This window comes from Podarcis erhardii (genome assembly GCF_964252035.2).
Source record: "Podarcis erhardii genome assembly, chromosome: 3".
NCBI lineage: Eukaryota > Metazoa > Chordata > Lepidosauria > Squamata > Lacertidae > Podarcis > Podarcis erhardii.
In genome coordinates, this window is record NC_138507.1 from 58,502,218 (window position 1) to 58,523,837 (window position 21,620).

The 21,620-nt window shown below is 40.0% G+C and overlaps 1 protein-coding gene across 14 annotated transcripts in view; it reads right to left on the reverse strand.

The window, feature by feature from the left end:
• PTPRK (protein tyrosine phosphatase receptor type K) overlaps window positions 1-21,620 on the reverse strand; it is a 341,149-nt gene that overhangs the window by 143,818 nt on the left and 175,711 nt on the right. For all 14 annotated transcript variants that reach the window (XM_081856114.1, XM_081856122.1, XM_081856118.1 and 11 more), the window contains exon 6: window positions 11,835-12,009. In XM_081856114.1, coding sequence (XP_081712240.1) covers window positions 11,835-12,009 — 175 coding nt within the window. The remainder of the gene's footprint in view (window positions 1-11,834; window positions 12,010-21,620) is intronic.

Below are 21,620 nucleotides of genomic sequence, written 5' to 3' on the forward strand. Positions count from 1 at the left end.
ATTTGTTGATAACAACATATTGTGTAAGCCACGTGGCTGCAGACGGCAAAAAGCAGAGCCTTTGCAGGACACAAAATCATTCCGCCTGGAAACAGAAAGCATAATAAGAGCCCAGCTGGGGTGGGGTTTGTTTCTAAATTACCTGTTTTATCTTTTATTCTGTCAATTTTTATGTTAAAATTCAATAAAGATCTACACGATTAAAAAAGAAGAGTCCCCTTGGATCTGGTCAAAGGCCTATCTAGTCCAACATCTTGTTCTTATAGTGACCAATCAGATGCCAAGCCCACAAACAGGACTTGTGCACAAAGCATGTTCTCCTTCATGGAGAGCACGTGTTGCGGTGGGGGCCGCCAGAACACTCCTAAGTTGGGGGGTGGGCTAATTGATCGTTGGCCACTGATGCGATTGGGGCTTCCCTTGTTGTTGGGAAGAAGTTAATGTTGCCATTTATTGATTGACAGCCAGAAATAGTAAAACTCCTTGCACGAGGCTAGGGCTTCCTCTTTTCGCCCGTGCATTGGATTGCCCGTCCCTCCCTCCCTAGAATAGGGTTGTTCGCTTTGACCTTGCTATGCCTGTCATGGGGTCGTCTGCTTTGGAGCAGGGGCCTGGTAGGAATTTTGTCCATCTGGCTGATTGGCTGGGGCCATTTGGTTTTTGCCTACTGCGTAGCAAATCGTCACAACTTGTAAGGTTCGCGGTTAGGCATTGGTTTATGGTTTGGTTGGTTGAGGGGCATGGATTGGCTGCGCCTGCCCCTCTAATGCTGCTGCTGCAAGGGATTCCGTTAAAGGAATTGGGAGCTAACTATTGCTTGTCCACTCTGTCAAGGGGGCTCGGGCCATAGCAATGAGCTCCTGGTTGCATTTGGGGTGAGGGCAGGTTCCCTGCTCCGCGTAACCCCCAAGTGTATTCCCCCATTCTGACTTTCACATCATGCGGAATGTCAGTCTGTCACCCATGGTGGGGGCAGATAGTCGCAACCAATGCCTACGCAACCACTCACAAATTTGTATTTTAATAAAGTTGTGGCCAAAATTATGCCAAAAATCTTAAACAAAAAATTCTGTGTGATGTGTGAGTTATTGGGGTGGACCTGGGGACCTCGACACGCAACAGCATTCTCCTCACACTACTTTTGTTCAGCCATACTGAGATTATCAGCCCCTCAGTCCTGCCTCTTCTCAACTGCTTAGCAGTGTCTCCTCTGCATTTTCCCCCTGCCATGTTAATTAAATGTTTCACAACTAAGTGTCTGAGGTAAAAGATGCATAGATTCTGTCTCACAACTATAGGACAGCTAGGAAACTTTCCTCACCTACAGGTGGCAACAAATATGACCAGGGGGAGGAAGGTGTGGACACAAGGGGCCTGATGGATAAGAGTGGTATAACTGTTTAACAGCTGAATCATGAAAGCAGACTTGCAGTGTCTGTGTTTACATCAGTGCTCAGTCATAGACTGTGACCTATGAAAATCCAGCACAGCCCCCAGAAACCCCAAGATTTTGATCACATCTTTTGGGAACTGATTCCATGTGCAAGTTAAGTACAAGGCGGTCTTTGTGATGAAGGCCATGAAAGCCAGGGAAAGATTTATAGAAGACAATGTAAAGACCCCTTCACCGTCTGTTTAACTCGCTGCTTGTTTTCCCTCCTTTTCTATCTTGTGGGAAGAAGGTTTTGTTGGCATAGTATGTAATGAATTTTAATATTTTTAACTACTGTAGTGTTGATTTTTGTGCACAGGCATGGTCCTCACAATAAACGGATTTGATATTAAGTACAAGGCATGATACCAAAACTGGGAAAGAAGCCAGAGATAACAATGAACAAGTATTGGCTGCATTTACATGTAACACTAAACCAACATTTGGCACTCTGTGGATTAGATGCAAATATCAAAGATCTGGTCTCACCCATTCCTTCTTTCCCTTGCACAGCCAGGAGGCAAACTTCTGTGGAAATTAGTTTTACTTGTTACAAAGCCAGGAATATTGGGTTACACTAAACTGTGGTTAGTTAAACAAGCCAGCATCAGAACTTATGGCTTGAAGTTGGCTTGCTTTTGAAACTGATCAGATTTGCTGTAAGCCAGGATTCCTGGTTTGCATGACAATGACAAGCCAGAATTCTTTGCAAATTCTCCTCCTCTTCCCAGCCACACAGGAAGAGGAGAGATGTGCTCATCAACTTAGTGTTATGTCATGACTTGGAATTATAATCATTTTTAAATGTATTACCCACTCTTCACCAGCAGGTCTTACACATCTCAGGTAGACGAATTTAGGACTGCAACCTCTGGGACTTCTAACAGTTCCCAGCAACAATCAAAATTCAGCACTCTGAGTCAGTTGCGGTTTTTTGTTTTCCTTAGGTTTGTACATCCTATTACCTTTTTGAAGTTGTATTCTCAAAAATTTATAAACTTTAAAAAAAAAACAGAGAAGGGTGTGTGTGTGTTTACCATAGTTCAGTGCAGTCATGGAAGCTCCCACTTAATATGCCAACTTTATGTATAACATACAAAAGTCATACACAACTGTATAGCTGGGAGCGTTTAATCTTAGTGACTCAGTGTCTCCTGACTGCCTGGCGTGCTGAACTACGAAGAATGATTTTGCAGCGGAAACTGCTAACTCCTGCATATTGAATTTCACAACCTGCGCATCACCGTGGCATTTTATTCACCTCCATTTGAAACACCACTGCAATCATTTTACAATCTGTCCTTTTATAATAAAAAAGGATCAGTCCTTTAGCACTAGGCACTGTCAGCAGAAGTTAAAAGCAGGATTCGCTTCGTGTCCATTGCACATGTGACCTTCTTATTTAAATAAAGCAATCATTCACTTCAGCTTAAGTGCAAAACACACACACTAAGAACTGAAGAATTCTGAGGCCAGGTGTTTGTTTTTGAGTTCACAGTCCTTCCAAGCAACCCTGTCGCCACCACTTCTGGTTACCTCCCCCAGATTTGTAGTATAATTTGAGGATAATTTGATGATAATTTGAGAGGGGTCCTTTTGTTGCTGCCATTATTAAACAATTGAGAGTCAGGAGTCATACTCTCTACCACGCAACAATCAGGGTGTGTGTGTGTGCGCGCGCGCACACAGGCCAGTGGTGGTGGGAGCCAGAGGTAAGGTGAGGTCAGAGACAAAGAATGGGTGGAGCAAAAGATGCAACTCTTGCCTTTGCCACAGCCAATTTAAACCAGCAGTTTCTATACATGCACATCTCCAACCTTCGTCCAGAAAAGCAAGAGGCATTAACACAGTTCAGGAACACATCCCAGCTAAGCAGAAGCACTTAAAGAGGTTGTGAAGCAGGGTCAGGGCTAGAACCAACTTGTGCCACTCCAATGGGTGAAGGCATTTCTAACGCAGTCTCAGACTAACTGTTGAAGTGTCTCCATAATAATGAAGCCTAAAGATCTGGCAATAAACCAGGGTGACAGAGCTAGAATGATTTTCATTTGTCTTGCAACCAAATTTCCAACTTCAAAGAAGCAAGCTTATTTATATTATAATATTTCACCATCAAAATTATTTCTCCTTCTTCTTTAGCAGAATGTGATGAACCTGATTTGACACCAAACCAAAGCAAACTAAGGCAAACATCCTCTGCATTACAGGGGTCAGTATTTTCTCTCTGTTTTCACAGTTTCTAGATCTGGCCTCAAACAATCCGTATTATGCTCTCTGGATGGTTCGGGAATATTTGGATATGCACATAAAACACAAGGAAACTGGTGTTCCATGAACACTTGGTCACCTTTCTTCTAAGTTTAGTATAATAAAATACTAACAATGCTACTGAATTACAATTGCTAAACTATTCCAAAAACCAGAAGGCCACTTTTTGCTTACAAACCAGTGCTAATATTTTGCTTCATTGTCAGCCTTTGTTCCCACAGTCAGCATAAATGGATTTCCCAGTGGTAAGTATTCTAACCCTATGGTTCTCATAATTCATTTGGTTTGAGTTACAGATAGGTAGCCGTGTTGGTCTGCCATAGTCAAAACAAAACAAATTCCTTCCAGTAGCACCTTAAAGACCAACTAAGTCAGTTCTTGGTATGAGCTTTCATGTGTATCTGAAGAAGTGTGCATGCACACGAAAGCTCATACCAAGAACTGACTTACTTGGTCTTTAAGGTGCTACTGGAAGGAATTTGTTTCATTTGGTTTGAATTATTGATAAGTTTTTTGGGAAAATGGAAAAGGGTCACACAGATAAGCCAATTCTTTCTTGGATAAAACCCATAAATTATATATAAATATTGATATATCAGGACATAACACAAGTTTCTCCTACAGAATACATTTTGCTTTGTTTACCGAGATGGACAATATTCACAGCTGTAGTCATGGCAATCTACAACAAATCATGAGCTGGTATGCAGCTGCAATATTAGCCAATCATTAACCATGGTTTTTCTTTTAGTCTTTCTTGCTGGTTCAGGATTTTAGTGTGGCATTTGAATTGTTATCTTTTTAGTCCTGCTTTAAATTTAATTTATTGTAGGTTGCCTAGAGAATTATATTATGAGGGCATTCTATCATCTATCTATCTATCTATCTATCATCTCTCTCTCTCTCTCTCTCTCTCTCTCTATCTATCTATCTATCTATCATCTATCTATCATCTATCTATCTATCTATCATCTATCTATCATCATCTATCTATCATCTATCTATCTATCTATCTATCTATCTATCTATCTATCTATCTATCTATCATCTATCTATCTATCTATCAATCATCATCTATCTATCATCTATCATCATCGATCTATCCAGCTACTATTCAATAATAAGGGATAGGTAAAGTACTAGAGGACTATACACTGCCACCAACCCCACTTCTAGCTATGGTTTGGCATTACATCTGCACATATGTTAATCCGAACCTGGGTATGCTCTTAACCCAATATATGAAATATTGTGTGGGTTACATTGGAGAATTCATTGCCATTCTCTCACCCATATACACGGCCCACTGACCAACTCTAGTTTAACAGAGTATCATAGATGCAGCAGCAAAGTGCTCATAAATGTACTATTTTTATAAACTATGCTAGGCAAGTCATGATTAGTGGTTTCCTGTGAATTATTAAACAGCCAAATATTTGAAACTGTTTGAAAAGGATTTAAGTGAACTATTCTGAGTGTGCCTTGTTCCATCTGTTGAAAAATTATTCTCAAACAATACAAAAGCCAAGATGATTAAAGGTCACTGATACATAGCAAAGCACCTTATTTCCAACCAGAAGAGGAAAAAAAATTAATTATAATTGCAAAAAACTATTCCAGCCACATTTTAGACATAGCATCCAATTATCCATTTCATTTTCATTTACACCTCATGGGCGAGATCATTTATCATGTTTCACGATAATGACCAGAAGGCACACAGAGAGTGATTTCTAGAGGTAACAAATTACAGACCATATTAGCATAAGCTTACAAGATCTCATCAACAAGTACTATGCATAAATATGGGGTAATTACATTTACAATGAGCAGGAATGGTTGATACGCTACCTTCTTCATTAGCAGCTGCAAACCCCCCCCCCCAAAAAAAACCTGGTTCCTAATTGAACATCCTGGTTTGCTTGCTTAAGTACAGTAATTTAGATCCTTATAACAAATCAGGAATCACTGTGTTGCTGGAGCACCAGCCAGGTAGGCATTGTAGTGGCTCATGATCTGGAGATGAATCTTTCATCATCAAGTATTATTGCTTCTTGCTACCAAGCCATCCATCATGCTGCTGAGACAGCTTGGAAAGATAGTGCTGGACCCTCACATTACTGCTCCTTGAACTCTGTCTCATCCATCTTTTGCATCATGCCTGATTTGCAGCTAAGTATCATCTCCCTGCTGCAAAACCAAGTGTGAACCCCATAATGCCTCTAACCTAGAGTGCCACTCTAATAGTAATTGATTTCTTTTTACTGCCGTGCTCAGGACTTGGAAAGCTCATCTGTGGTTACTGACAAAGAAGACAACCATACAGAATTTAGATTTTTGCTGTAGGAAAAAGTAAAGTTGCTTCTTTATTCCACCATGTTATATGTGTCATGGGTGCATTTTTTTATGTCGATGCACATACATGCACACAATATATAATATTACAAGCATACGGTGGGTGCACATCCACGAACACACAAAACACAGACATATAGTATTGTTTAAACAAAATAATCTCAGGTGCAATACACAGTATTCAACATTTCAGGCTGTTCAAGTTGTCAGCAATTCAATTTGACCCTGTACGATGTTTACACACACACACACACACACACACACACACACACACACTGCACACACCCAGTGTACAAAAATAAGGGGAAATTATTATTAACCTCAGATTCACTCATTCAAACAATGTCTGCTTTAAAACCTCAGCAGACCATAAACCACCCAAGATTAAGTATAGTAATTCAGCTTCATCTGAATGCTGCTATAAAAGTTTAATACATCAAAATGATCAAAATGCCCCCAGTGGCAGGTTGGGATTCTGTTTCCAATTCAAATTCTCTTTAATATATGGCTTCACTGACATCTTGCATTTTCTACCATCTAGGTTGAATTCCAAGCGGCTTCCTTCTTCATCATTACCATACATCGGCTCACCAATCCAGCACAACACTACAGAGATGTCAAACCCAGTAGATTTTTCTTTTGTACCCAACAGTGAGTGGCAGATAGGAATCATTTAAATAAATACTGTGAAAGCCTTCCTGCTGTATTTCCCCAAGCACTCATTTTTTAAACAAACCTAAGTATGGGAAGAGATTGAAGGGAGAAGCAAAGCTAGCAACAAAATCTAAGAACAATAAAAAACTGGAATTTAGTTATGCTTTAGTACACCTATAAACATGCCTTAATTTCTTGTTAAATATGGACAATCTGAGCAAGTCATGAATACATTCTACACTCTTACAGGAGCAGATACAAATTCAAAGAGCAATGGTGATGTCTGGATTGCACTAATATAATCTGTTCTCAGAAATGAACAGTTTCATTGCATCAGTTCTTATAATCTGTATCTGTATGTGCATCAGTGCTGGTTGGGTCATTAAACAGTCAATGCAAGCAAACAACACTCTTCTCACTATAAATAACCATATTTAACAGTTTCCACATCATGCAAGGATAGTTTTATAATTTAAACATATTGGTGTTTACCAGTTCAAGAAAACCTAACCAAGCACATTTTGGATATGAATAGCCAACTGGCTATTTGCTTCATTACAAAATATTTATGGGACCTACAGCCTGTTTTCCTACAAACTTATACACAATTTATATCTAAGGCGCTAATCAAATTTGCCATAGAAATATAAAGTTTAATTTTAGTAGTAAAAATATCTTGTTTATTCTAAGAGATGCAGCACTCAAATGAAATGTTTTGGCTCTCAAGCCTGGAGGATTTGTGCTCTGATTTTAGTCTGCTGACTATCTGAAAAAGTAAAGCAGCACAAGCAACAGGGCAGGGAAGTTCAGGCTGTTACACAACACCATCTGAGTAGCCTGCATAGCTCGGTCAATGAGGTCCAAGTGCCCCTCTAAGTCTTGAGTATCTGGAATAAGATTCACTTAAGTGCCCTTGAGTCGTGCAATGTATTCAGCAGCTTGGTCACATATATGTTACATAACCAAAGTTTTTGTGCTGCATGTAATGTGGTACTTTTAGCTAATTTCTCAGTTTTGGTAAATTAACACAGGACTTTACTATAGAATAAGGGCCACCAAGCTTTTGGGGCTTGCGGGCACATTTGCAAATTGGAGAAACTGCTGTGGATCTCACACACACACACCCCACAACAAACTGCACACCACAATGTAGTTCATTGGCTACAAAAGAATGCTTTCTAGGTCTAATTTCAGTGGAAAGGAAATGGGGATATGGTGGGTATCAAGGAAGGCCTTTGTGGGCACATTTGAATGAGCCTTTTCTGTGGTGACTCCCCATCTGTAGAATGTTCTCCCCAGAGAGGGTCACTTACTGCTGTCATTACATGATGACAGTGAAAACCTTCCTCTTTATCCAGGCTTTCAGTCACGAAATAATATACGGCCTGTTAAATGGGAGGGGGGCTGTTATTATTATTATTGTTGTTATTATTATATTTTTATAAAATGGATTTTTACACATACTCTGTTTTCCTTTCCACAAGTAGTTAAATGTGTACATGGTTTGATTTTGGGTGTGATATTTGAAATTTCCTGCGAATGTCAGAGTTGATGAAAATGAACCTTACCCCTGCCACACAGTCTTACAATTTGAATGTTTCTCCAAGGCATTTACAAATGGTACAAAAAGGGATCGATTATCAATTTCCCTGAGAGATATGTGCCTTTTTCTTTCTTAAGAAAGAGCCTTTTGTTGTTGTTGTTTTTTTGGGAAATTTGACTGGATCATTAGAATAACGCCAGGCACCAAATTCATTTTAAAATATTGAAGGAATATTTAGGAGATTATTCACTCTAATTAGTTTTGTCAGCCTACGCAAAACTAGTCAGATCCCTTGCAGGAGTGATGGGATAAGACACCTATTTATACAAATACTAAAGTGTGAAAGCTATGGCATGGAAATCAATTAAAATCTATAACTCTCAGCTCGTCACGGGTCACAAGCACTGCATTATCGACATGGCACACCTTTGGTAAACATAATTCAACTATAAACATTGTATAGAATCCACAGAAGTGACCAGATGAGGAGTGATCACTGGGAGGAAGGCAGAGAGAAGAAATGCCATGGTGCACTTGTAGCAGCAAAACTGTACACCTTCATCTACCCCAGCTACAATAAAACATGTCTCTCCAGCATCCGTCGCTACAGCTACAGCAGGAGCTGTAACTCTCCAATGGTTTGACTTGACCTCCAAAGGCACAGTCTTCCACTGTCTCCTGAGACAGACAGATGCCAACAAACCCCTTTGGTAAACATAAATTAACTATAAAACTTGTATGTGAGTCAAAAGAATGCAATGAAATAAGTCACCTAAGCTCTACTACAGTAATGTGAAGGAGTCTCAGTGATAAGTCTAGATGTTGGCTAGCAATAACTTGTATGAATGGGGAAGGGTCATAGTTCAGTGGTAGATCCCATTGCTTTGTATCCAAATCGTTCTGAGTTCAATCCCTCTATGTAATGCTGGGAAATGCTACTGTCTGAAACTCTGGACAGCCACCACCCATCGGTGGAGACAATACTGAGTTGGCTGGACAAAGGGTCTGATTTAGTACAGTGGTACCTTGGTTCTCAAATGCCTTGGTACTCAACCAACTTGGACCCAAATACTGCAACCCCAGAAGTGTGTGTTTTGGTTTGCAAACTTTTTTCGGAAGTCGAATGTGCTCCTTTTTGAGTGTTATGCTTCCATTTTGAGTGCCACACTTCCGTTTTTGAGTGTTACGCGGTGGTCTGTCTGTTTTTGCTATTTATTTTGTGTATGTTTTTTGCAGCATTTTTGTTTTTGTGAATGTGTGGAACCCAGTTCAGCTACTGACTGACTGATTGTGTGACTGCAGTACATTGTTTATTGCTTTCATTTTATGGATCAGTGGTCTCATTAGATAGAAAAATTCATGTTAAATTGTTGTTTTAGGGGTTGTTTTTAAAAGTCTGGAATGGATTAATCCATTTTGCATTACTTTCTATGAGAAAGCGTGCCTTGGTTTTGGAACGCTTTGGTTTTGGAATGGACTTCCGGAACAGATTAAGTTAGAGAACCAAGCTACCACTGTACATGGCAGGCTCCTCTGTCATATTTCTAGACATTTATACATGAAACTTCCAATTTTCAAGTAATAAAGACAAAAATATATGAACACAAAGCTTTTCTCAACAGAGTAATAGATATTTTTATTTTTAAATTCTACCCTGCCTGCTTTCATCCTCCACAGTGGCATGCCAGTTGTAACTGTTAAACTGCACACCTTAAATATATAGTCAATCTAACGTACTCAGGCAATCAGACAAGGCCAGTTTTAAAGCACATTTTATCAGCAGCTGCTGTTATTCATCTTCCATTCACTAATAACCCGTGTTGTCAAAGTTTGTCTTCTACAAGCTGAAGATATTCTCATTACTCAAAATGATATGGAAGCAATACTCAGAACATGACAAAGTAAATTGCATTTCATCGTATCTTTTTTCTTCTTCCTGCGGCTGAGGGAACACGTAGATCGATACTCTTCAGCATGGGAACTCCACACTGAAATTTTCATTTGTTTCAAACAGCAACAAAAAGACCTTAAGCATGCCCTGTCACTTTCGGTTTAGGAAGAAATGCACTAATAAACTCTTACCCCTGGGTCATCTTTGACAATGGGCAATACTATGCCAGCTCTTATTAAAGGCAATTCGTATCAGTGGCCCAAAAATTTCCTTTAAAATTACCATCTTTTGTATCCATGTAGCAGGATGTCAGCTTTAAAGTGCCATCGAGATATAGGACCTGTCACTATAGTTAATTTTCAGCAGAGTTTTAACACCAGGGTAGCTTATCCCCCAGGGTATGTTTTTGACTAACGAGGTTTATTTGGTGGTTATCCAGACAAACAAGGAAGCATTACTACTGCATATTGCTTTTCAAATATAGCGGGAAGCAAGGAACTCTATGTACTCAAGCTTTAAGCTGATGCATCCGATAACTCTAAGATCTTAGTCTAAATAAATAAATAAATCAATAAATAGTCCAGTAGCACCTTAGAGACCAACTAAGTTTGTTCTGGGTGTAAGCTTTTGTGTGCATGTACACTTCTTCAGATACACTGAAACAGAAGAATATATAAGGGTCTGGTGACATATGTTTCAGTGTATCTGAAGAAGTGTGCATGCACATAAAAGCATATACCCAGAACAAACTGAGTTGGTCTCTAAGGTGCTACTGGACATTTTTTAAAAAAAATGTATTTCAACTGCGTCAGACCAACACAGCTGCCTACCTAAATCTAAGATCTTAGGTAGAACTCAATGAGTTGTTGAAAATATATTTATTTTTCATTTTGTTTTGACCAAATTTATAGACCACTTAATCAAACAAAACCTCTAAGCAGCGTATATAAAATAGTACAAAATATAAGAACTTGAAATAAAAACGAAATGATGACTTTGAAAATGTCAGCATTCCTCAATGGGAGACAAATTTTATTTCCTTAACTTTGATCTAGAACTGAGATACACACCATACAGTTGAAACCTATTTAAAGCACACAACCCTCCCCAAAGAATCCTGGAAATTATAGTTTGGAGATTGCAGCTTTGTCATAATAAACTACATTTCTCAGAATCCTTGCGAAAAGGATGGACCTTGAATGTATTGTGCACATGCACAGCTTTAGTACAAAAAGAAACGTCCTATATTCTTTGCACAATTTGTGATAAAGCACCACAGGGTCCTGTGACCTTCATTCCAGGGGAACCAAACCTAGGATAAGTGCTGGAAACTATGATGTCTCTCACCACTCAGAGATTTCTGTACACATAACAATATTAAGTACAGTAAGGCTATAGAAAAATAATAATGAATGGGAACATTTAAGTCAGGTTTTCATCTCTATTGGTGTAAAAACAAAGCAAACTCCATGGAATAAATATTTAAACATTTTTATGTCATTAAATATCATTTAGATAATCTGTGGTTTTCCAAATAGAAACCAGCCACATTTGTTTTATTCCATGAGGATTCCAGCAACATCCAATTGGCTTCTCCTTTCTATATCACTTGAGTTCAAGGTATTATCAAGATAAACACATTGTTATTTTTAAAACATCTGATGTCAGCAATCAGGAAGAAAAAAAATTACCTCGAACAATAAGCTGAGCAAAGTTGGAGACTCCAGATCCCCTCTCAGACTGAGTAACACAGCGATATAAATCCTGATCTGTTTTTGTCACTTCCTGAAGTTTAAAGGTAGCAGCAAATCGTCTGTGATTTATGTTTTTAGTTAGGGCCACAGGAATGTCTTCTCCATTTCGTCTCTGGAACAAAAGGAAATCGACACAAAAAGACTGGGTGATTAAAACAGCATCTGACTGGTAGGATCACAAAACAAGCAACTTGGCAAGTAATGAAAGGGAATATGGAACCTTAGCAAGGTGCCCATCTTTATGAGAGAGGCGTTATGTGAGGAAGGAAAAGGTACTATAGGCAGCTTGGCCAATATTCTCTTTGCACTCTGAACACTGCACCCCATCCACTACTGTGAATGGCTTCGTGTTAGTAGAGACCATGAAATGTTGTCAAAAATAGATGGCAGCTTTGTACTGGGTATCCTGATGCTTAAGATCCACAAGTGAAGTATATCAGAAAAGGAAATACACAACGACAATATAAACACATGGGGTTGTCTCCAGTGAACAACTTCTGCTTGTGCGATGAATTCTCCTCCCCTCCCACTCCAATGCTCAAAATCTGCTTTCTAGTTTCTCCCAACCCTCCAGAGCTTTAGGGTGCTGAGGGCACAGGGGATGGGGAGGAGAGGGAGAAAAAATACCACTGCATGAGCAGAAGCTGTTCTGCTCACACAATGAGACTGATAGATTCAACCCATGGTAAGTTGCTCATATTTCAAGTCTTGGAAAACTGAACCTTCTTGCAATATATTTTGAAAGCAGAGAACCATGGCAGAATTCTGAAGAACTGTCAACTTCTAAAGTATGGAGAACTCCATTCCCCCCCCCAACTGCAGCCAGAAACAATAATCTCTTGTCTCTCTTCCCCATGTCTGGTATGACAAAACACATGCTATCATATAGTAAGCAAACAAGCGAATATTACCTCTCGCAACGGCCTGTACTTAATCAATACTAACCAGATTTGGATATCGAACCAAACATTCTGTGCAAGATTTCTGATAAAGCATTAAAGAATGCCCCCTTAAAGCCCTGCAGACAACCTCTAGGATGGGAATGGTGAACCTGTGGCCCTTTGGACATTGTTAGCTTACCAACATTGGTAAATTACCCACTATCATAGGTATACAGTGCTGCATCTGTGACTACTTGACTATTTGAGCATTTTTAAAGAGGTGCAAAATGAATGAACTCTGCATATACAACTCTGAACAGTTCCCACACTTTACAAAACAGCCTCATCCAGTCAAGATTCCCTGACATTTGTACCTGGGCATTTAACAATGCAAATGTATGCTGTCCACAGGGTAAACCAGAGACAGGGCAACTGAAGCCCTTCAGATGCTGCTGGACTGTAATTCCCATCAACCCTGGATAAAGCTGATGGGAGCTGCACTTTGGACAGCCATAGGTTTGTAGTCAAGTTGTGAAATAGCAAAACATTAAAATTTAATTTAAAATAATTTGTGTCATTCATGATTTAATCATATCAAAAGGAAGAAGAGAGGGGGAAAGAAGGTTCTCATGACTACTGTCTGTGAATTGTTATGTACTGTATGGTCTACAAAAAATAAAACAATGCAGGGAAGCAATTGCCATGCATAATGCCCCATTGCAGACAATCTTCTCTTTGCTTAATAAGCCAAGATAAACAAGCCTTTTGCCCCCCACACAGAGCCCCTTTGCTTCTTCCTTTTGCAGCACAAGCAATTAAACCAGGCAACATCTAATAATGCCAAGAATGCCATTAAACCAGACCTTGCTCTAAGATCCTAGCTGGTTCTAAACTTTGCTTAACTGAAGATTTCTACATTGCAGCATGTAGGTGCCCCTAGAAGAAGCTGCGTACATAAGCAATGAACTCATTCATATCACACCTTATAGGCAAAGATGCAATTGTGTGAATGTGGTCAGTAGGGTTCATGGGAACTCAACAGCCGCCACAGTTTGTAAACCAAAACCGCAGGCTGGCAGAAGGTAGAAGAAAGAAATCACAACACATTATACATGGTCAGTGATGTGTCCTGCAGCCTTGTAATCAGTGAAGAATCTGACAATAAAAGTCCCTAGGAAGTAGTGCAATAGGGCCAACAGTAGTAGCATTTAGGCGTCCCCAGAGAGAATCTACTCAGATAACAGCCACTGAGGCTACAGAGTGATGCTTATGTGACTCTGAGCTATTGTCCCATGGAGGACCTAGTTAAGTGAGGCAGAATTAAATTCAAACCAGGAGGAACTTATCATCTGCTGCTGTTATAAGGTAAAACAAAAAAGGAGCTGCAAACTAAGGAGCCAGGGGAAATGATCACATTTATCCGAGAAGGGAAGGCTCTCTTCAAACCTAAATGACAGCAGTGGCTTCAAAAGATGGAATGTAGAGTGACAAGAGGGATTTCATATGCAAACATACACATTTTAGACTGGAGTTCCAAGAAAAACCTGAAATGAAATTGTATAAAGACTGAAGTTGCAGCACTGCTTGTCCAGTGCTACTATATAGCAGTGTCTCTAAAGCACTATTTTTATATGAGAAAGACCACCAAGTGTAAATCACACCTAATCATTCTTACATTTCTCTCTGCTGTATAATAGGCAGAAGCAGGTGACATGTATATACAAAGTTTATATTAGAGAAATATGCATCTTCAATTATATATCACTGGCAAAAAAGGAAAGCACCATGACCCATCAGAAAAGCATTCCCTGGAGAAACCTCAAGCCTTTTATTTTATAAAACCAATATTTATATATATTTTATTGAAGTTCTCAAGTTTTCAAGTACCGGTATTCAAAAGTACTGTTCACATTATTAATCATATCTACATCCTGCCCTTTTCCCTCAAAAGCTGAGGGCAATGCACTCAGAATGGGTGATTCATTACCAATAAATTATTCCAAACGGGACACAAGGATCTTCAGCACTGTAAGCCTGCACTCTAAATTAACAGATTAGGTTTTTTGTGTTGTTGTTGTTGTTGCTTTAACAAAAACATAAAAATAAACTATATACAACTCCTGGCTTCAGTGGAATTCAGCCAACATGAACGGAAAGTCATGTTGGTGCAGGTGGTACTATGGCCAATACACCGACACATTTATAGATAAATGAGAATTTACATCCCTCAATAGCTGTCTCAGTGCCAATGGAGAAAACATGAACTGACTCCTAATGCCTTGGTTGCAATCATATGTATGCAATTAGGCTGGCTGAATTCCACTGATGTCAAGAAGATTTAAACAAAGATTGCACCCACTGTCAGAAGTTACATGTTCATACTGCTTACTCAAATAAACTGGATGTATACCATGCAGTATATGTATATATAACTAACAAAGGAAACAAAAGCATCTTACCACCTGTTTTTTCTTAAAATGTACTGAAGCAATCCTAAAAATATACAAGATTCTATCCCCTTTTGGCAGTGTCATTAAAGCAGAAGAGAAACATGTGGGCTTTCAACTCCATATTCAAAGGCTGAAGTAAGTTCAGCTGAACACAATGAGGCTTACTTGAGAGTAAACATGGAAAATGATTCTCACTGTTGCATATGAGTGAGGTGCACAAGTTCCAAGGCTCTAGTTTTCAACTGGTAGGTCAAGAACCAGGATGGCATCATACTTTAGTATAACTATAGTAAAAACAAACCACAGCTACTTGGGACCAGGCACCACAAGGAACTGTGTTTAACTTAAAACTGAAAGTGGACGTTCTTGATCTTCTGTGGTATACAAAAGAGAAGGCATGGGATGAGGGATGTGGGATGTGCAAGATCAAGGCTCATGGCAAGTTCTTGCTTCTCCTGAAGCAAACCAGACTGCATGTATCTGAGGTCTGGATTCCATCTAGGTTAATCATAAGGACACTTTATTAAGCTTGGGCTTAACCTACTGCAGTATCTGTTTGGAACAACTGATATAAAAAGAACTCTTATCTTTCACAGGAGCAATATGTTATGATGACAGACTCAACAAACTACTGTACTTGTAAAGTACTAGGAAATCAATGGTCAAAACATTGCAAGCACTACTATTAGAGATCAGAGTATGCATGCTGGATACAAAGGGGGGAGGGATGTAAAAAGCCAGACTGCTATTTTTATGGGAACACTATCAAGAGCACAGAAAAAGAACATTGGAAAGATACTTTCCTACAAGAGCTATAATAAAGAGAGACATCTTCTGAAGAATGATGTAATGCTGGATGTACTGTAAGCACTAGCTAATTTGCAGAATTGAGTCTGGAGGGACTGAACCTGCAGCAATTTCCCCTGAATCATGTGTCACCACAGTTGCAGGGCAGCAATGAGACAGAACAAGATGAGGCATAAATTGCTTACAAGACCCTGGTCGTGAAAGAAAAGGAAAAGGCAAGGAGATCTTTATGAATTAACTTTATAGTAAAGGGGGGAAGTAAAGAGGTGTGAAGCAAGAAATCTTTAAAAGCAATGTTGTGTAACAGCAATACACCTGGGAATCCAGTAAGGATTGATTTAAGAAGGTAGCGACTTAGGGCCTAAGCAAAGTGCTGTAGAAAACAGGCTTAGTTAGCAGCGTTGCCTCCAATGCAGGCAAGAGACAGGAAGAATTCAAAACTCCAGAGCTGCCAGCCTGTTAAGCGGGAGAAAAGTAATTTCCACGAGTAATTTTTTTAAAGGGGAAAGTAAACAAGTTACAGGCACAAAAGACTACTCTCGTTGGAGATATCTCTGTCTATCCATTTATCTATCTATCATCTGATTATCTATTCATTTATTTAAGTTCTATACCTCCCTTCATCCAAAGATCTCAGGGCAGTTCACAGCATAAAAATGCAAAACAGCACTAATAAAAACAAGAACATGAACAAAACAAACCCATACTGCGCCTCCCACAAAAACATTTAAAAGGGCATAGAATGTTAATCAGCAGACAGCCTAGTTGAAGAGGAACATTTTCGCCTGGCACCTAAAGATATAGGTACAGAGAGACAGGAAGTGTTCTCAAGGAAGGGTGGTCTCATGCTTTGCACATCTACTGAGAAACAACAGCCACTCCATGTTTCCTACAGCAGGAGTCTTCAACTTTTTCAGACCCAGGATCCACCTTTAATACAAACTTGCATTGGGAACCCATTCCTTAATTCTCCACTGCCCCCCCCCCATTCCCCAATAAGAAGAGGAGGAGGAGGAGGAGGAGGAGGAGGAGGAGTTTGGATTTAATATCCCGCTTTATCACTACCCTGAGGAGTTTCAAAGCGGCTAACATTCTCCTTTCCCTTCCTCCCCCACAACCTTGAGTGAGGCTGAGTGACTTCAGAGAAGTGTGGCTAGCCCAAGGTCACCCAGCAGCTGCATGTGGAGGAGCAGGGAATCGAACCTGGTTCACCAGATTACAAGTCCACTGCTCTTAACCACTACACCACACTGGCTCTCCATTTGTATGTTAGCAGTGCTGCTGTTGCAACTCGCCATGGATCAGGTCATAACCCAGTGGTGAGTCCCAACCCACCTGTTGAAGACCAGTGCCCTTCACTAGTGCAAAATACATGGGTGGAAATCACCGGCCATTCATTATCTTACAGATCTGTGTATATAGATTCAACATGTAATGAACAAAGTTGCCCAAAGACTAAATTTAGGGTGTGGGTGTGTGGATATTCCACTCTTCCAAAACAAAGATCAATAGTTTTTATTACTCCTATTCATCTATCATGCACAAATCCTTGCCCCCCCCCAAAAAAAAAGAAGAAGAAGAAGTTCATCTCAAACAAAGATGTATTTGACTTCCAAATCTTCTAGGGTTGGGCACTGGCAAACTGCTAGCTCTCATATATCACACAGGCAGGCTGATTTATGGGCATTCAGAATCTGAGTAGGTTCTCACTTGTAAATCTTAATGCATGGGGATGAAAGACAGTTATACAAGACTACAGTGATCTATCAATTGACAGGAAGTAAAAGGAGCATATAGCATTGGAGAGGTACAAACATTCATGCTTAGGGTCACATCTGAAGCCATCTAATCTAGCTACCCTTTCCCCCCATTTTTTGTTTAAGTTTGATGTATCCCATCTAAACTAGTCTGAAAAATACTTAAGGGGATTCACCCAACCAGCCCTGTCGGCAAAGCCCTGTGCAAGGAGTTCCGCTTGTGCCATGGAGCCTCCCCTCTCTCCTCCCCCTGTATACCTTGAAATTGGCTCAAGGGAGGGGGTCAGGAGAAGCCCCAGGACAGCGGGAGAAGTAGAGGGGGGATCGTTCCATCTGGCTAGCTGAAATACTTGCACCAGTGGAATATCCACCATAGATGTAAAATTCTACCCTCAGACTGTTTTTCAATATTACAATTGCATCAACTTCACAATGTTCTCTATTGCATTTTGTCTTTCAAAAATAAGACTTTTAAAACAGTCATTTTGGTGGATGTAACTCTTCAGCTGAAGTGTATTCTTCCTTTAAGGTGAATATGTGGCATTCCCCCCCCCCCCCCGCACACTATCATTTTCATTTCCATTTAGCAGGCTACTTCTTTTTTAAAAGCATGTTTTTGTTTGTTTGTTTGACTGTTTGACTGTTTGACTGTTTGTCTGTCTGCCTGTCTGCCTGCCTGCTTGCTAGCACTGAGCAAGTTTTCCCAATTCTGTGAATCCTTTATGGGTTGAATATGCCAAATTGTTCTACTCTACTTATCTTCCAAATGCTTATAAAATAATTCTATAATTACTAATATGCTCTTGCCCCAATGTAATTGCTCCTTTCATTTGTTCTCATGATTTATTATCTCTCCTCCCCACCCCACCCCAGCAGCCTTGGCAATGTGTAATCCGAGGATCCCAAACATGGCACTTGCGAGCACGCCATTCACAGACATCCCCTTGCTGTTGACTTTCTGCAACATATAAGTATGGTAGGCCAGGGAGAGGGAGAAAGAAACAATACATTTCTTGTTCCTTTCAGCCACCCACTTTTAAAGCCAGACAAAGATAGGGGAACACTCAGCTTCCAAAGTTGCTGAGAATCCACAATCTTGAATAAATAGGTTAAACAAATGGCAGGAACATCTGAAAGTTAGGCCTGTTGCTATGATAATGCAAAAAGGGTTGAAGTTGTGCCACACCAATCAGTCAAACTCTAAATATACAACAGATGCCCAAGATGGCAGCCAGCTACATTCCAAACAGCATTTGCAACCATGAATGCACCATCACCTTGAAGACACTGCTTTTTATAAAGATACTGTGGCTTACATGGTGGGGAAAGGCAATATCCTCCACAACAGAAGCACCCTAATCCTCATGATGTCCAGAACAGAAAGCAGAAACATCTAAATGTACACAATATTCCCTAATCTCAGAGAAAAGTCATGAGTTGTAGTTGCAACAAACTGAACTCAAATTCGTCGTTCTCTTTTTCTATCCTTCAATTGCTATTTTCAGCCAGTTGCTTTAATTATCTGCAACTCCACTAGGAATGACATTTTCCTGTGGCTGGGAGAAGAAAGGCATCATGCTGCATTAATGCTGATGAGCCTCTCAAAGGGTGAAACCATGGCACCCTCTTCCAGCTTTGGCTTGCCAACTAAGGAGGCATTTAGCCAGCACCTAAAGCCATTACTGACTGATTACTGACAGGATTACCAGTCATGCTTTAAAAACCCCCACATTTTAACCATGGGTGATAACACTCCTCATTTCAGATCCACCAAAGTCAAAGGTAGCACCAAGATCTGTGTGGCAAAACACACACACACACACACACGGAACTGCAAAGGCAGGTTAAACCTCTTTGCTCAAGCCAAATGATGTGTTGGTGCCAAGGCTCAACAATGATGGATAGGCTCATTAGTGGTTCCGTTATCAACTACTGAACCTAGAGCCAGGGCATATGGTTTAGCAGATGCTCCAAGGAAAGGGCTTTATTGATGGGGGCCACATAGGTGTCGTCTTATGCTGGCCATGGACAAGAGATCTCAAACGTTGTGAGACAGCTTACCACATTTACTACCATTCCCAAATTGGAAAATAGAATGAAGCAGCTTGGTTCTGAAACCTATTGCTCAGATATTTAAACTGAGCTAACCAAAAACACGGTGTGTTTTTGGAATCTTCTATCTGACCCCCAAAACACACATGTGCGCGCACACACAAAGGATTTTAGTGTTCTGAATTACCTGATCTTGTTTTGGACATGAAATTAATGTGTTCCAAAAAGCTTTGCTGTTTAACTCAGTAGTACGTATGTTCCAACTAAGTTCAGTAGAACATGCTAGTATGTGTGCTTAGACTTTCAATCTTCCCACACAGTAGAACACAGGATCAGGCAGCCCAAGTTTTAAACATTTGTAGGCAGGCAAGGGGTGACATAACTGGGCTCCTGAGCCCCACAGGGATGCCACAGAAAGAATCTAGTTGGTCAAGGTAGCTGTGGACTCAAAAGGTTGAAAACCTCTGGGAGTGGGCCTTTTGGGAAAAGATCACATCCACAGTAGGTTCAGAGTCCCACTGCCATATCCAAGATAGCACTTGGATGTAGCACTACTACATCATATTATAACTGAGTGATCACCTGTTGAGAAAATACTATCACAGATGAGCTCATGAATTATTTGATCCTATTACTTGAGGCAATGAAAGCTAGTTGCAAAGTAATAATTTTCACAGAACCTTGCAGCCGACTGTGAACTTGCCCTCTATAATTCTGAATAGGTTACATTTATATATAATAGGCAAATTTGCTTTTCAACATGATTTGTAGTTAAAATATTTCAAAGTTTCCATCTATTTATCATCCTACGTGAAGAAGCACTTTCAGGAATATTTACTTGCCGTCAGAATCCTACAATAAAGAGGTGAGACATCAACCTGGGTTTCAAAATAAACAATAACTTTTAAACGGATCTGCAATGGGTTGCAAGCTAGGTATTAAAATCACTAAGTACTGTGTGAATCCCTGTTGGTTTAGGAATTGGAGTATTGCTCCTTATGCCTGTGGCTCTTTTTGGATAAGCTATCTGGCTCAGGTCCCCTTCTGTGGTAGTCTCTACTCTACTCTACTCTACTCTACTCTACTCTACTCTACTCTACTCTACTCTACTTCTCTACTCATATTCAACTATATAGAGGGAGCTATGTTGAGGTCACCCCCCCCCAACTTGGTGATGTGAGCTGCTTAGGCCACTCCTTCTCTCATGGAGCCTCAAAACTTCAATTGGTAGATAGTTTTGTTGACCAGCAAAGTCTTTTATAACCAAACCTCTCCAAAGAAGTGTACTGAACACCCCCATATGTATGGAGCCTAATTGTTCAGGGAATTTTTGTTCGAACTTTTGCAGATTAAATTTGTCTCCCCTAGAAGCACACCCTTTACTAGGATTATGCACATGGATTCCTTCACAGCTTACAACATGTGAGAAGTGGTACAGTATCCCACCCACTGGCCATGCCCCCAAATGATGACGCGCCTTTTGGCTGTGCGCCCCAGTGACCACACAAGGTTAGTGAGCAAATTCTATCACAATACTTCTTGGGGGTTTTGGGGGGGGGGGTTGGAAATTTTTGTGCTTCATTATCTTGTAAACTATCTTGGTGGGTTGAATTTTTAATGAAATAAATGTGTTTATTGTTTTTAACAAAAAGGAGAGGAAATCTAATTATGTAATTTAGACAAAACAAAACATATGTTTGCTAAAACAGCTTTTGTCTGTTTGTTAAACAATCTACCCTAGAGAATAAAAATGAAATAATCTGACATCAATCTGAT